At 53.3% G+C, this 14,252-nt stretch overlaps 6 protein-coding genes across 6 annotated transcripts; 3 read left to right on the top strand and 3 right to left on the bottom strand.

Moving 5' to 3' along the window:
• Window positions 1-31: 31 nt before the first annotated feature.
• On the bottom strand, window positions 32-1,691 carry SNOG_12986 (hypothetical protein; the record flags this gene model as incomplete). The annotated part of the gene is made up of 3 exons (XM_001803148.1): window positions 32-1,365; window positions 1,465-1,571; window positions 1,636-1,691. The coding sequence occupies 3 exons, from the start codon at window positions 1,689-1,691 to the stop codon at window positions 32-34; spliced, it is 1,497 nt and encodes a 498-aa protein (XP_001803200.1).
• Window positions 1,692-1,855: 164 nt separating this feature from the next.
• On the bottom strand, window positions 1,856-2,327 carry SNOG_12985 (hypothetical protein; the record flags this gene model as incomplete). Its single annotated transcript, XM_001803147.1, has 3 exons — window positions 1,856-1,888; window positions 1,941-2,118; window positions 2,197-2,327. 3 exons carry the CDS (start codon window positions 2,325-2,327, stop codon window positions 1,856-1,858), a joined length of 342 nt encoding a protein of 113 aa, XP_001803199.1.
• Window positions 2,328-2,967: 640 nt separating this feature from the next.
• SNOG_12984 (hypothetical protein) lies at window positions 2,968-3,427 on the top strand (the record flags this gene model as incomplete). The annotated part of the gene is made up of 2 exons (XM_001803146.1): window positions 2,968-3,050; window positions 3,133-3,427. 2 exons carry the CDS (start codon window positions 2,968-2,970, stop codon window positions 3,425-3,427), a joined length of 378 nt encoding a protein of 125 aa, XP_001803198.1.
• A 1,269-nt stretch (window positions 3,428-4,696) lies between these two features.
• On the bottom strand, window positions 4,697-5,065 carry SNOG_12983 (hypothetical protein; the record flags this gene model as incomplete). The annotated part of the gene is made up of 2 exons (XM_001803145.1): window positions 4,697-4,830; window positions 4,933-5,065. 2 exons carry the CDS (start codon window positions 5,063-5,065, stop codon window positions 4,697-4,699), a joined length of 267 nt encoding a protein of 88 aa, XP_001803197.1.
• A 2,828-nt stretch (window positions 5,066-7,893) lies between these two features.
• SNOG_12982 (hypothetical protein) lies at window positions 7,894-12,077 on the top strand (the record flags this gene model as incomplete). Its single annotated transcript, XM_001803144.1, has 3 exons — window positions 7,894-8,296; window positions 8,697-11,183; window positions 11,234-12,077. The coding sequence occupies 3 exons, from the start codon at window positions 7,894-7,896 to the stop codon at window positions 11,893-11,895; spliced, it is 3,552 nt and encodes a 1,183-aa protein (XP_001803196.1). The 3' UTR covers window positions 11,896-12,077.
• Window positions 12,078-12,352: 275 nt separating this feature from the next.
• Window positions 12,353-14,237, top strand: SNOG_12981 (hypothetical protein; the record flags this gene model as incomplete). Its single annotated transcript, XM_001803143.1, is given in 2 exon segments — window positions 12,353-13,162; window positions 13,182-14,237. 2 exon segments carry the CDS (start codon window positions 12,353-12,355, stop codon window positions 14,235-14,237), a joined length of 1,866 nt encoding a protein of 621 aa, XP_001803195.1.
• Between the last annotated feature and the right edge of the window lie 15 nt (window positions 14,238-14,252).

The raw sequence follows: 14,252 nt of genomic DNA, 5'->3' as shown, positions 1-14,252 counted from the left end.
TATGTACAATAGGGCATGTTTGACGAGTCCATTACGCCTTTCCAAAGCCAGGTTCTTCGACCTCAATGTCGCCTTCAGCGTCAACATCTGCATCACCACTCTCGCTATCCTTTGCTGTTTCTCCAGCTTTGACTTCTGCCACCCTCCGCTCCCGTCTTTCCTGTTCTTTCTTCCTTGCGCCAGCTTTCAGTTTCTCCCACTGCTCACGATATCTGCCAATGACTTGATTGTTTTTCTCGTTTTGTTTGACGAGGCGCTCGTTGTTGCTCATTAGGTCGTCGACCTTGGCAGTCTGGCTGGCGAGTAGGGCCTCGAGATCGGCGATTCTGCGCGCCGTGTCGGAGTCCGGCCGAGGACCGGGGGATGCAGGTTGGCTCGAAGATATGGGTGGTGATGGGAGCGCCGGGACAGCATTCGAGCCTTGAGACAAGGCTTGAGCAAGGGCGCTTGGGTCACTTGGTCCTCGACTGCCTGGACCGCGAGTTCGGAAAGACTGTGCAAGTGCGTTGAAGCTGTTTTGCGAGTTGAGCTCCCACATCTGAATGCGCTTGGCTTGCTTATCGACAAGATTCTTCAGCGTTTCGTTTTCAAGAGCGAGTTCTTCCATGGTCTTTAGGCCAGAACCGCGTCCTGCTGGGATGCTGCGTTGTGGCGTGACTCCTGATCCAGATCTATTCCGCGTATGCCGGGATTTTGTGGGAGACGGTGGGCCGACATTCTCGCGCGCATCGACGAACTCTTCGTGCGAACTTCCTTTCATGGACCCGGAGCCCTCATCGATCGAACTCATGTGCTGATTTTGTGCATCCTTCTTGTTTTGCAAGATACTGGCATAGGAAGCTGTGCCAGGTACGAGGTAGAAGCTCTCGTTCGGCCCCATCGGAGCGGAGCCATCTTCTCTCAGAGCGCGCAGAGCAGGCTTGCTGATGAGGGCGGCGAGATCAGGCACTGATGACTTTACTGTGCGCGAAGCCTCCGGTGATCGTGTGTTCGACTTTGGTTTTGGCTTCTCTTCTTTGAGTGGCTCCGCGGCTGGCGTGGGCGGCGTAGGATTTAGCGGAAGGGATGTGAAGGCGAGCGGGGCAGAAATGGTAGAGATGATGCCCCCAAATGCCGAGTAGAAGCGACGGAAGTTGTCCTCAGCTGGAGGCGAAGCAGGTGGAAGTGTTCCGGAGTCCTTCTGCTGCTTCGACGCATCCTTGGACTTGGCCGACTCTGCTTTCTGTGACTGCTGTGCAAGTAGATCACGCACTGGCGTCGCCCCTTGCTCCTCGCGACCTCCTATTGCACCAGCGACGTTCACAGCCGTTCCACTCGTGGTCCTCCTCGCCGTAGGTATGCCACGCTTTTCAGCGAGGTTGCTGGCTATCGATGACTGTGGCAGTCTGCGGCGCGATGTCGTAGGCGTCGACGACGTAGTGGATGAGGATGCGCTTTTACTCGCAGCGCTTTTGGATGTCGCACTTTTCGCGGTGCTCCCGGAAGCTGGGGTCGTAATGCTGCTCTGCTTCTCCTTGCGCGGGGCTTCTTTAATCAACCCGGCGAGCTGTCGGTGGTGGTCTTCGAGAAGACTGAGGATGCGCAGGGCCTACAGATGTATTAGACTGCTTCTTGCAAATACAGAATCTAACTTACCTCGGCATTATGAGTATCTTGGACAGCTTCTTGGAATGCTGCTGATGCGCTTTCATGTTCCTGCCCCGCGATCGCAATTCTGTTATCGAAGGTCGCAGTCGCGGCCGTCCTCGCATGTTCGTGCGCTTTGGTGAGGGCTGCCGACTCCATCGTTGCGTCGTGGGTGATATGCGGACATGTTCATGCGTAGGTGTAGATGTCGTGTGTGCGCGTGCATTCATCACGTTGGATGCAAGCGCGCTAGTAAATGGCGCTATGACGTATTAGCTAAAGCCTCAATCATCACTACAACGACAGAGACTTACCTCTATGTGTATGTCGTTGCTCTGGCGCAATATTGCGACGTCTTTCAGATTCGAATACGTCTTGTTCTTGCTGGAACCCGTCTCGTACTTCGACCAGTTGATAGTGTTTGTTGTTGGTTCGAAACCAGTCCGACGAAGGAAGTAAATCGGTCTTTGCAGCTCAACTGACGGGCTGGAGCTGTTCACGCTATCGCCAGACTTCTACTGCAGCGGCAGAGCTCCACATATAGCTTGAGGATGTTGAATAGGCCGCCACCTGGTCGATCTCCCGAGTAGTTGACAACATATGGTATGCGGCGTCTCTGCGTCGTAGAGATCAAAGTACGAGTCGTCGGCGCGAGGCGTACTGGGAACGACTTCCAGGGTTGCTTCAATGACACGGCGCATGTCTGGCCGGGTTCATGTTTTCCAGATCTCTGAATCCAGGCGGAGCATATCCTGCACCGTGGAACCCTTGTCGCTTGCACCGAACTCATAGTCTGCTGACCCTGGGGCTCAGATGCGACTCGGGACGTGGGTAGCTGAATGGTCTCTTCACTGGTGAGATGATGCTACCAGAGTCGCATGGGTTGAGGCACTGTTCATATTCCGTAGAGAAGGAAATAATCATGGTCTTGTCGATGACCTGAAACTGTATGCAGTACTCTGACATTTTCGATGCGACGGCAACGACCTGTGTATAGTTCCAGGCTATCAGATGGGCTGACGCCTCTTGTGCCACGCCGTTGTTGATGAAAAGATATAATACAAACATCTCGATGGCATGGATAGATGGAACAAGACTCCCAGATGCTGCCGGGTGTCCATCGGCCTTCGCTGTTCACCTGGGGTCGAGGCGGTCTATATCCCATCGGCTCACCTTGCTGTCTCAAAGAGCGGTGGTCTGGTTTCTGAGGCCGATAGCTGCTGCGATGCAGAGATTCTGAGCGGTTTGATGCCTTCATGAGGCGACGACGCTTTCCTATAACAAGATCATCATCACGCTCAATGTACTGTCGTAGTCTGGAGCGCAGTTTGGCGAGCCGAAATGACGACTGCCTATTTGCCTGCGACGTTGACCGACATCTGTCGTCACGGCCTGCAGTACCAAGGCGATCTGGAGCCCGGAGGGTGAGCGTATTCATGATCGTACCGTTGGGAGCGCGAAATCGTCCATGTAAGACCTACTCCCGGTGACTCTTCTCGGCGACAGGAACTACCTGTCTGCGGTTTCTACCGAAGTCTGTGATCACGCCGTGAAGTACTGTGGCGATTTGAACCGCTGCTGGGCGAGCGAGACCGTTGGCTGTGCCTACCTGTTGGCGACTCATCGAGCGCTTGTGCTTGTCGACTATCACGAGATCTATGAGACGGCGAGTGAGCCTCCATTAATCGTGACTGTGACCGTATCTGTGGAAGAGCTCTGCGTTGATCTGGTCGTCTGTTCTGCGGGGAAGGCGAACGAGACCGACGGATGTGGCAGTGACCTGAATGGACGTCGCTCGTGACGACGCGCAGTACTGCTGCCATCTGGAGCGTTGATGACCTCGATATGCTGAAGCTCGCCTGGTGTATGTTGCAGACGATTACTGCCGTTCAGCGCCGGGCGCTGGTTCTTACCAGGACGCGTATTGCAGTGAAGCAGTTAAACAAACTGGAATTGAGGAAGACAACACCACCTCATGGCGTAGTTCGAACGAATACCTAAGATGTCCATAAGACACGAAGATAACGAACAACAAACCATTGCGTACCTAATACGCGCTGGAGTTTTGATCCGAAGATCGGGCTTTTTTAATGAAAGAGACAACACCGCTTAACCCAGCAGTGGTCCGAACGAATGTCTGAGATGTACCTAATACACAGAGATAGACGAAGAACAAACAGTCGCGTACCTAATACGCGTCTGAAAGTTCTCTACTGCGAGCTTAATTAAAAGCTCTCAGGTTTGATCGTGAGATCGGGCAATACATGTTACCTCAGACGATTGCAAGCAATCGAAAGGGGACCGAGAGCCCGGCGTAAATACCGGGAGCGCGATGAAGACGAAGAAAATTGAAGTCGGGCGGAGGCTTATTAGAAGTGCTTCGCGCTAGCTGTAACGAAGGGCGCTAACGTACTAGCGTGCAATGAATACTAGTGGATTGTGCGAGACTTGTAAACTTGCGTTTACCTATGCTTTAGCTGACACTCGCTCGAATTAGATGCGTGTACAGTAAGAAGGATGAATACTGACCGAAAGTGGTTTTGATCCTGAGATTCGGAAACGAGCTTACCTGTCACTCAAAGATATCCTGGAATGCTCGGAGCGATATGAGATAATCCGCACCTATGCACTTATTGCGGAGGATATACGCACATATTTTCCGAAGAGACTGAAAAAAATTCGTGCCGTTCGTCCTTACCATCAAGGTCTCTCCATACTTGCTGGTTGTGAATGTGCTTGGTTGCGAAATAGAGAGCGGACGGTCCATAGTCGAAAGTGCCATACTGTTGTGGACAGGGCACTGCTCCAATCACAAATCCAAGCGGATTGAATCCTGTCAAAGGCGAGTTCGGCCACAGGCTTGCTAGATACAGCATCCGGGGAGTAACGGGGTCACTGTCTTCCAGGATCGAAGGGAGTTGTAGTAGAACAGTTTGGCTGGTTCATTCGCTGTGGCTCGGATAAACTCGACCGTCACCCAATGTACCTCTATAGGATCAATCGCTACCACCATGCGATTGTGAGTCGTTTTCATGTCTGTGAGCGGCCACTCCCATTCATGTCCCTCACCTCAGTTTGCGGCTGCAATCTGCTCGCCCAAGATCTTGCTGTAGTAGTCGCTCGGAAGATGGCTTAGGTGGCATTCGAAATTGATATCGTCCGGCTTTTCGACTTCAAGACCCAAGATTGCGTGAATCAAATTGTCTGTAAACCATGCAGCATTCTCACAACCTTTTTGGTAATGCAATTAAAGCATATCGTTAAGACGAAGAGTTCAGTCTGGTGCCATAGTGAAGCTGTAATGACAAAGCTGCACTTCTGTGCTGTCGGCGGAAACCCTCATAAACTGTAGGAGGCTCAGCAAGATCTTCGCAACACGATCATTGGGTGTCGCGTTTTCGAGGGTGCTGATGACGGTATCGAAGTCTTGGTCCGCCATCGTTGAAAGTAGTGGACCACTGAGGGAAATAGGGCGAGAGCAACCTATGGAGACACGTTAAATGATACTAAAGGAGCGGCATTGTGAAACTCCTCAGTATGGGGTGTAGGTGACATGTACATGCATACTTTCGACGCGCTCCTTGAGAACAAAGCACCCAATAGACTCCTCACTAGATCTGCTTTCAAGCACACGGTGCACGAGGAGCCTAGGTGGAGCAAAGGACTAAAGGTCGGGTGTATTGCCACCTGTCTGGCCACTGAAATCATCGTGGTTCGGAGAGAAACTCATGATGAGAGGGGGGTGTGGTAGAATATCGACTGCAAAAGCGTAATTTAAGCAGAAGCGGACGGAAACCGCTCTAACTTCAAGCTGCAAGCAACTTGAGCCTAAAACGGGGCCGTGGTCTGTAGTCTCACTTAAGAGTCTACTCACCGAGAACAGTCGAGCTCACTTAAGAGCTCAATCTAATTGACGGTGGAGGGTGCTGGTCTTTCCCAACTGTCAGAGAAACACGAGCCGACTCTAGAGGGAGCACGCGAGCGTGCGCTCAAAGAGTTTGTGTTCGTGTTTCTGGAGAGCGAGTATCGTGTGTGCGCGCGATTATATAGTAGCGAACGCGCGTGCCAAGCCTCGGGACGGTAGAACATGCGGCCGTCCGGCGGTGGGAGATCGAGCGGCGAATTTCAAACGAGCATGAAGTGAAAGTGAGATCTAATAGGTTGAGTTACGACGGGAAGGTCCGGTGTATCTCCAGGCTATGGGATGAGCTGCGGTGAATTATACATGGGCTGTGCACGGTGAAAGAAGTTCGCATGGCCTAGTGGGCAAGACACGTAGACAATGTTGGAAAGGATGACTTGCGGTAAAATGACCAACCTAACAATGCATGTTAAGCAGCTCCATGGTGGTATAGTGACTATCAGCAATGAAACAATCTGCTTACGTTTGGCGGAAATCACCTTCAAGCATGCCTGGTTGATCGATCTTCTTTGGGCTGATACTAGCATGACTGCATCGCTTGAGAACTAGTAGAGCCTTTGCAAGTACAGGGGACAGACAAACAACACCCAGAGTAAAGCTTTTGTGGGCCTCTGAAAGAATTAGCATCGACAGCAGACGCAGAGGCGGAGCACCAATTGAATTTGTCAATGATGAGAACAACCTGAGTACCAGGAGTTGGGATTCTGATGTTGACATCAGCCATTTGTCGCCCGAGGTCAAGATAAATCTCAACGCCGTACTGTTTTATCGACTTATTCTGACATCGGCATTGAAGCGAGCCCGGAAATGCTTACCGCTGCCATCGCTCCGAACGAGTTCGTTCAGGCGCCAGTTCCGCGTAAATGCATACCCCATGTTTGTAGAAGACATATCTCGTTTTATCGAATTATTCTTCAACAGTCTATGAGACGGACATGTGGTCAAGTGGTATGGAATCCTCCAGAGTAGCCAGCGGAGGAGAGCGCCGTGACGTGGAACCTCCATTACAGGTTGTGATTTAACATAGTGCAAGAGCTTAAGGAAACTGAAGTACGAAAGACTGTGCCGCAGCGAATATTGACTCGCCAGACATGCGCTCTAAGTCAAAGAACCTATAGCGTTACAATTTAGCGCAGTTTATCAATAGGACTTACTCGCTAGAGAGGGCAGAACGATGGAAGGATGGGACGAAGGATATCTGTTGGGGGAGGCCCCTCTCGAGTAGCGACACTGATGGTAGCCTTAGTGATCTTTGTCGTCTGTGTCCAGATACTTGGGCAACTATTAAGGGAGGTTCCGGTCGCCTTCATCAAGAGACTCAAGTGCATCTCCCTACAGTTGCTGCATGATGAGACTCGAGATTAGCTTACAGCTCAGATAGCGCTTCTACTGCACCGTGAGACTTCGTCGCCTAACATCGCTCCAAGGTTTCTAGTTCTCGGCCTGACCTGTTGTTGCGTTGGTTTTATACATCTGAGTGAACGCCGTGCGTAAAGGTTCCCAAGGTCTTCTGGTCGCCAGCTTTTTTGGATGTATTAGAAACTCCCCGGCAATAAATTCAAGACTTTGTCATCGCCACGCCAGAAAGAGACTTCGAAGATATCTCTGGCCTGACTGAGATTGAATTAACGCTTCGGACTGTCGTGGATGTGAAGCTTACCTGCGACCCAAGCGTGTCAGCATGTTGCTCACACGTTGTCGCAGAGACCCTACAACACCGTTCCGCAGGACACAGGATTCGCCTTCTTCGCAACCTGTTTTGTGTTATTTGCACTCCCTACCTCCACAGCAATAAACGACAAGCTGATGGATGGACGTGCACCCGTGCTTCATGCAAGGGTACGGACTTGTTGATTGGCCAAGCATTAAAGCGGTATGCAGTTCAAAGTATTCGACCTGAGAATTTTGTTAATTATTGTAAGGATTGACAATCTCATCGTTCTGTCTTGAACATTGGTCGGTCCTGTATAGTGGTAGTGTCGGAGTCGGCATTACTTAGGGGTTCCGCGATGACGACGATCCTTGTATTCGGGAACGTGTGGGCTGCGCTGTTTCACCCGAGCTGAAGCAAACTGGTTGCCTGGAAGTGATCTGACGTTCTCCCGCTTTCCTTGTCTGGCTTATGTTTTGTCGCATACTGTCATCATGTTTGCTTCACGGCTTCTATAGACTTTTGAATTGAAGCCCGAGTTTACATATACGTCACGGATCCCTCCCCCTTCCCCGCGTCCCACGAGCAACGAATCGAAACAATGCGAGCTTGAACGCGATCCCTTCCATTACCACGATCCTCTGGACCATAATATACCCAGACCTCGGCGCGCGCATTGTCTGCTAAACTCGCCATGGCGACAGTTGATCGCGCATCAGCGCAAGACAACAACCTCTCCACACCACGTAGTCGCGCGACTTCAAAAGGCCCAGAGTCATCTACCGTCTCCATCGACAGCAGTGACAACCGCGACGATGATCTGCACAAATCGACAGACGGCGCACTGGGCGACAAACTCAAGAGCCGCAACTCGGACGATGGCCGCAGCGACACCTCCTCTGCGCACCGCATCCGAATGTCGAGGATGTTCAAGGGTCGCAATAAGCGTAGGAAGTCAACTACAAGTCATGCAAGCCAGGACTCGCAGCTGGATCCCGCTGAAGATACTCCTCCCGTGCCTCAGTTGAGGCGCCCAGGCACCGAACCGCGGAACTACAGCGACGACTCGCTGGGCCTGCACAAGAGCGCAGCCAGCAGTCTGCTGACAGAAGACTCAGATCCAGATACGACGTAAGTCATATTCTCTTTCCTGTCGTATTTGCGGTTGCGACGGCCATGATGGGATGTGCCAAGCGCACGGTTCATTGGAGCTTGAGTCTGGCCAGCTCCCCACCGCGTCCTCTCGACATCATCAACCCACTTGCTTTCCATTCTTATCCTTCACTCCATTCGTTTTCTTCAGCGCCATTTGCGATACCGCACTGTTGTCTTGTATTTCTTTGTTACCACGTACGCATTTGGCTTGCGCTGACCCCGAAACACCAAGGCCGGCAAAACGCCCCCAAATCTCACCCCATCAATCCCACAGTGGACTTCTTACGCTGTCCTCGCCGCTCATAACTTCCGAGACGATAGATTCGGTCGGATCTACCACAGATGCCACTCTCGGCGATCCCCTAGCCTCCGAAGAATCTCCCGTGCGACACACCGGCACCCCTGTAAACAACAAGCGAGGAGTCTCGCCGTCACCAGTTGGAAGGCTGAAAGAGGCATTCGCGCCCAATCGACGGCCAGCGTCTCCGAAGGCAGGAGATTACGCTGACGGTGCACGGCCGGGCTCAAGTGGTGGACTCGGGGCGCTGTTTGGAGGAAAGAAGCGCGAGGCCAAGATTCTCGATCAACCCATCACCGCATCCCCCCCGCAGATCCATACGGGAGACGGCACGCAGTCGACGACGTCTCTTCGCTCTACCGCGCCGAAGCGTATCATCACCACACTCCCTGCCACTCCCCCGAACCTCGCCGATGCGCCTACGACTTTGATCACACCACCGACTCCTACCGATGGGAAGCCAGTCTCGCCCACACGTCCGACAAGCTCGCAGGAGGGAGTGAAGCAAAACACATCGCAATCGATTCCGAATGTCACTGTCTCCCCCTCGGGGAACATGATATCACACCGACGTGTGCGATCCGCGACGAATCCTCCTAGCAAGCTTTCCAATTCGATTACTGCGCCGCTTACACCCCACCCCGAGGAAGCGAAAACCCCTGGTGGGACTGCATTCGCTCCCCAGAACCCTGGCGGTTTCTTTGCGTCTGTATTTTCTGCCGCGCAGAACGCCGCGAACAACTTGAGTAACACTATCGTCAACAACAGCACCGCAAAGAACAAGTCGAATCAGCAGTCCCAGGGTGAAGAAGAAAAGGACACGGAAGACGGAGTGGAAGAGGTGATTGGCCCAGAAAGCGCAGACCAGAACGCGGACACGGAAAAACGCAGGCCAGCCGTAGAGACTCTTGGATCTGGGAACTTGAGCTTGGCCCATCTGGGGATCACAGATACCGAGGTTAGCCCAATGTCGTCCTCTACAAACGTTGCCACAAAGACGGACGAGGCCTCTGCGAAGGCGGAAGATATGGCAGCCACACAAGCAGTTTCGGCTGCGTACGCGGCGGATAAACCTGCTTCTGTTGTGAACGATCGTCCACGATCCCACACAGCTAATTCGGGTTCATCATTGCCAGGCGCTGGGTCTCCTCAAAGACAGCCTGAGATTACCGACTCCCCCGCACAGTCTTCCATCCAGAGGCAGAGCAGTATACGCAGTCGTATCAGTGATGGGCGGCGAAGACGACATAGGGGAAGCTCTGCCGCTACCGGGAACACCATTGCCGCTGCTATAACTGGCAGTACATCGGCTCTAGCCCCGAGCGCTGCGATGAATGGGAACCGCCTTAATGGGACGGGATTTGCAGTTGCATCGCCAAAGCGAAATAGAGATTTCCACAACTTCTTCAAGAGTGTGCCAGAGGATGACTACTTGATCGAGGACTACAGCGCAGCACTACAGAAGGAAATTCTGCTGCACGGCAGGCTTTACGTATCAGAGGGCCACCTCTGCTTTTCCAGCAACATCCTCGGTTGGGTCACGAATCTCGTTATTAGCTTTGATGAAGTGGTCTCGGTTGAGAAGAAGTCGACTGCCGTGTTGTTCCCGAATGCTATCGTTATCCAAACGCTACACGCGCGAAATGTCTTCGCCTCGTTCCTCGCGCGAGACTCCACCTACGACTTGATAATCGGCATCTGGAAGATCTCGCACCCAAATCTCAAATCCTCACTGAACGGCGTCACGCTAGACACGGGCGGCACCGGTGACAAGACCGAGAAAGCCGAGTCTATTGGCAGCGACGACGGATCTCTACAAGAGTCGGACGACGATGTCTATGACGAGGACGCAGAAGAAGACGACGGCATCGGTAGCTTCACTGAAGCTGGCGAGGGAAGCATGGCGGGTAGCGAGGCCGGTTCTGTGATCGGAGGTGAAGGGCAGCGAAAAGTGAGCGCAGCAGTGTCGCAAGCATTCGGTGGTAGCGGCGAGATTACAGAGGCTGCCAAGGCTGGAACAAATGGTGCTGCGGCAGCAGGTCAAGATTTCGCCGGCGCTGCGACACATGGCCCTACGGACTGTGGGGACAGCGACCAGCACTATGATAAACTGCTTATCGACACGACTATCCCAGCCCCTCTGGGTAAGGTACACAGCCTCATGTTTGGACCTGCTTCTGGAGCCTTTATGCGAAAATGGTTGATTGAGGATCAGAAGTCGACAGACCTGCAAATGGAAGACGACAAGAAAGGCCTCGGAGAAGACAAGAAATCTTTCAACTACTCTTACATCAAACCTCTGTTCGCACCAGTTGGTCCGCGCCAGACAAAGTGCAATATTGCCATGACCTTGGAGCAATACGATCTGGAGAAGGCCATCACTGTGCTTTGCAGTACAGGTACCCCAGATGTGCCTAGTGGAAGTATCTTCCTCACGAAGACACGATACTGCCTGATGTGGGGAGCGAACAACAGCACGCGGCTCATCATGACCTTCACGGTCGAGTGGAGCGGCAAGAGTTGGTTGAGAGGTGAGATGAGATTGATTATCACACTTCTGAAATATGCTGACCTTGTCTAGGCCCGATTGAAAAAGGCGCAAATGACGGCCAAATGTCGTATGCTACCTCTTTGACGACCGCTCTCCGCACCGCCGTGACCGCCAAAGCCGCACCTGCAAGACTAGGAAAGGGTGGAAAGGGTAAGAAGCGATCCAAAGCCAATATCCTTGACGAAACACCAGCGGCAGTGTCCGCTCCAACGCCTGCCAACCAAGCAAAGCAGAGCGATTGGGGCATGTTGGATCCCTTACGCAGCCTTTTGGGGCCAGTTGCGGATATTCTGGAGTTCATCTTCACGCCGCAGATCATTATTCCACTTATGGGAGTGTTGCTCATGTACTCATGGTTCTTCCGTGGCGCATCAACAGCTGTCGGGCCAAACCAATGGTCCGCTGCACAAAGACAAGTCGCACATGACGAGATTTGGCGTCATGAAGAATCCGAGCTGTGGAAGTGGTTAGAAGACCGCGTTGCCCTGGACCGTGTTCAATCTTCTGTAGTAGGTGGAAGGATACATCCAGACGTCGACGACCAAATCCGCATACCACCCGCAAACATGAAGGAGCGCGAAATGGACGAAGCCATCCGCATCACAGAAGAGAGGTTGAAAGTTCTAAAAGAAAAGGTGGAAAAGGATAAGGCCAAAACGCGAACGAAAAGTCCGAGAGAAGAGCAGACGTAAAACAAAACTTGGGCTGGAAGAGGTGTGATTAGAAGACATGCATTGCGAACGGCGTCAATTGGTTTTTCTGTTGGAATACTTGGGTGTATTTTGCTGGCTTTAGCATTACCTCTTCGAAGCGAGCCACCCCTTTGTTTTCTCGTTTGTGTAAATGCTGAAGGAATATATTATATTTGATCCACTCTCAGGTTCCAAGCCATTGATCATGTGTTTTGATGTCGATCGGAGCGTCGGCGCCTTCCCCACAAAATGGGGCCAGGGGTTCCCTGTGATGATATGCCGACGCGTTGCTTTCCTTTGACAGCCTAGGAGCCGTTCGCATCCACCAAGCAATCGTAAAAACATTCTTCCACTCCTTGCACCAACTATTTTCTGACACAGCGCTCCTACATTGACGATTCTAAAGTCCAATCTCCGATCAAGCGCAACACTCCTGCGACTCAAAAACTTCTGCGACATGGCAGACTACGGCAAACAGACGGTCGCGCAATTACGGCAGCTTCTGAAGGATCGCGGGATTCCGAGTACGGGGTTGACGCGGAAGGCGCAGATTGTGGAGAAATTGGAGGAGAAGGATGCGGAGGGAGAGGACGTGCAGGATGCGCCGGAGCCAGTCGCGCAAGGAGAAGAAGACGACGCACAAGATGTAGACGAAGAGCCAGATGCGCCTGCGCCTGCGCTGGAAGAAGCTGGCGGTGTGTCCATGTCAAATGACACAAGCAGGCGCAAGGCTGACGCAACGGCAGACCCTCCGGCGCAACCAGATCAGAGCGATCCACCATCAGTACCGACCGCGACGTTAGACGGGAACCGCGAAAATGTCTCACACATTGATAGCGACGTACCCCCACCAGACCAGATCAAAGCGACTGAGCAATCGGCGGAAGACACAACGGCAGACAACGAGCCAGGTTCGATACAGCCTGCGGAGGTGTTTAATGCTGCGCCTGCAGATCCTGAGGACGTTGTTGAGCCACATGTTACCGAACCTGCCGATCCTGAGGTGGATGGCGACGAGAAGGAGGAACTTGCGGAAGACGAGCTTCCAGATGCGCCAGGACCAGCTGCGGAAGCTCTGCGATTGAAGCAGCATGACCGGGAGACAACAATGGAAGATTCCTCAGCAACACCTGTGGCCAACGAAGAGCCGTCAGTCGAAAAGGCGGACTTACTCCCCATACCCGAGCGATCGACAGCGGAAACATCAAGGCTGCCCACTGGAGGAGTTGGAGGCCGACTCGAAGAAGCGCAAGAGACGGAGTGGCTCGCCAGATCTACCACTGCAGGAAATCAAAGCGAAGAAGCCGCGACCGAGTCAGGAGCCTGCACCGGAAGCGCGCCTCAAGGAAGATGGGGATGTGGTCATGGAGCAGAGGCGACCAGAAGATGCGACCCCCACACAGGAGCTCTCAGAAGTCGAGAATAGACCAATGAAGAAGGAAAAGGCAGATCGCTACAAAACTCTCGTCAACCCAGCTACCGACGACACCACACCAGACGCTCTCCAAGACGACAGGCCAGTCGCGCCCGCCCTGCACCCCGCCACACCAGCCCTCTACATCCGCAATTTCATGCGTCCACTGCGCCCCGAACCGCTCCGCGCGCACCTCGTCACGCTCGCCTCCCCGCCGTCCTCCTCACCCGACGCCTCCATCATCAAATCCCTCTTCCTCGACGCTCTTAAGACCCACGCACTCGTTCTCTTCACCTCCACAGCCGCCGCATCGCGCGTCCGAGCCTCACTCCACGGCTCCATCTGGCCGCCCGAGGGGAACAGGAAGGAGCTGTGGGTAGACTTTGTGCCCGAGGAGAGTGTAGAAGACTGGATAACACAAGAAGAAGACGCCCTCGCCGCCGAAAAAGAAGCGCGAGCATCCGGCCGACCGATCCCCGCGAAGCGCTTCGAGGTCGGATACCCCGGCGACGACAAAGCAGTGTTTCAAGAAGTCGGCACAGGAAACACAGCGCCTGTAGATGCGCCCACGGGCCCGAGAGCAAGCATATCCCAGCCCACCCCTTCCGCCGCAGATATCTCCGCCTCCTTCACCACCCTCGACAAACTCTTTCACAGCACGTCCTCTGTCAAACCGAACCTCTACTTCCTCCCCGTGCCTGAAGATGTTTCAGAACAGCGCCTTGCAGAATTCGCGAAGGAGACGAGTCGCGATTGGCAGCCCGGCGAGCTCAGGAAGGGACGCGGATTGAAGACGGAGATGAAGTATAAATACAGCTTTGATAATGAGGGGAGGCTGGTTGAGGTGGGTGAAGATCGGGGGCCGTGGGCGGAGGATTTGAGAGATAGAGGAGTCAGGGGAAGGGGCGGTTTTAAGGGGGATTGGTGAGAGAGGAGATTTTGG

This window comes from Parastagonospora nodorum (genome assembly GCF_000146915.1).
Source record: "Parastagonospora nodorum SN15 chromosome Unknown scaffold_24, whole genome shotgun sequence".
Classification (NCBI taxonomy): Eukaryota; Fungi; Ascomycota; class Dothideomycetes; order Pleosporales; family Phaeosphaeriaceae; genus Parastagonospora; species Parastagonospora nodorum.
This window is presented reverse-complemented; position numbering and strand designations above follow the sequence as displayed.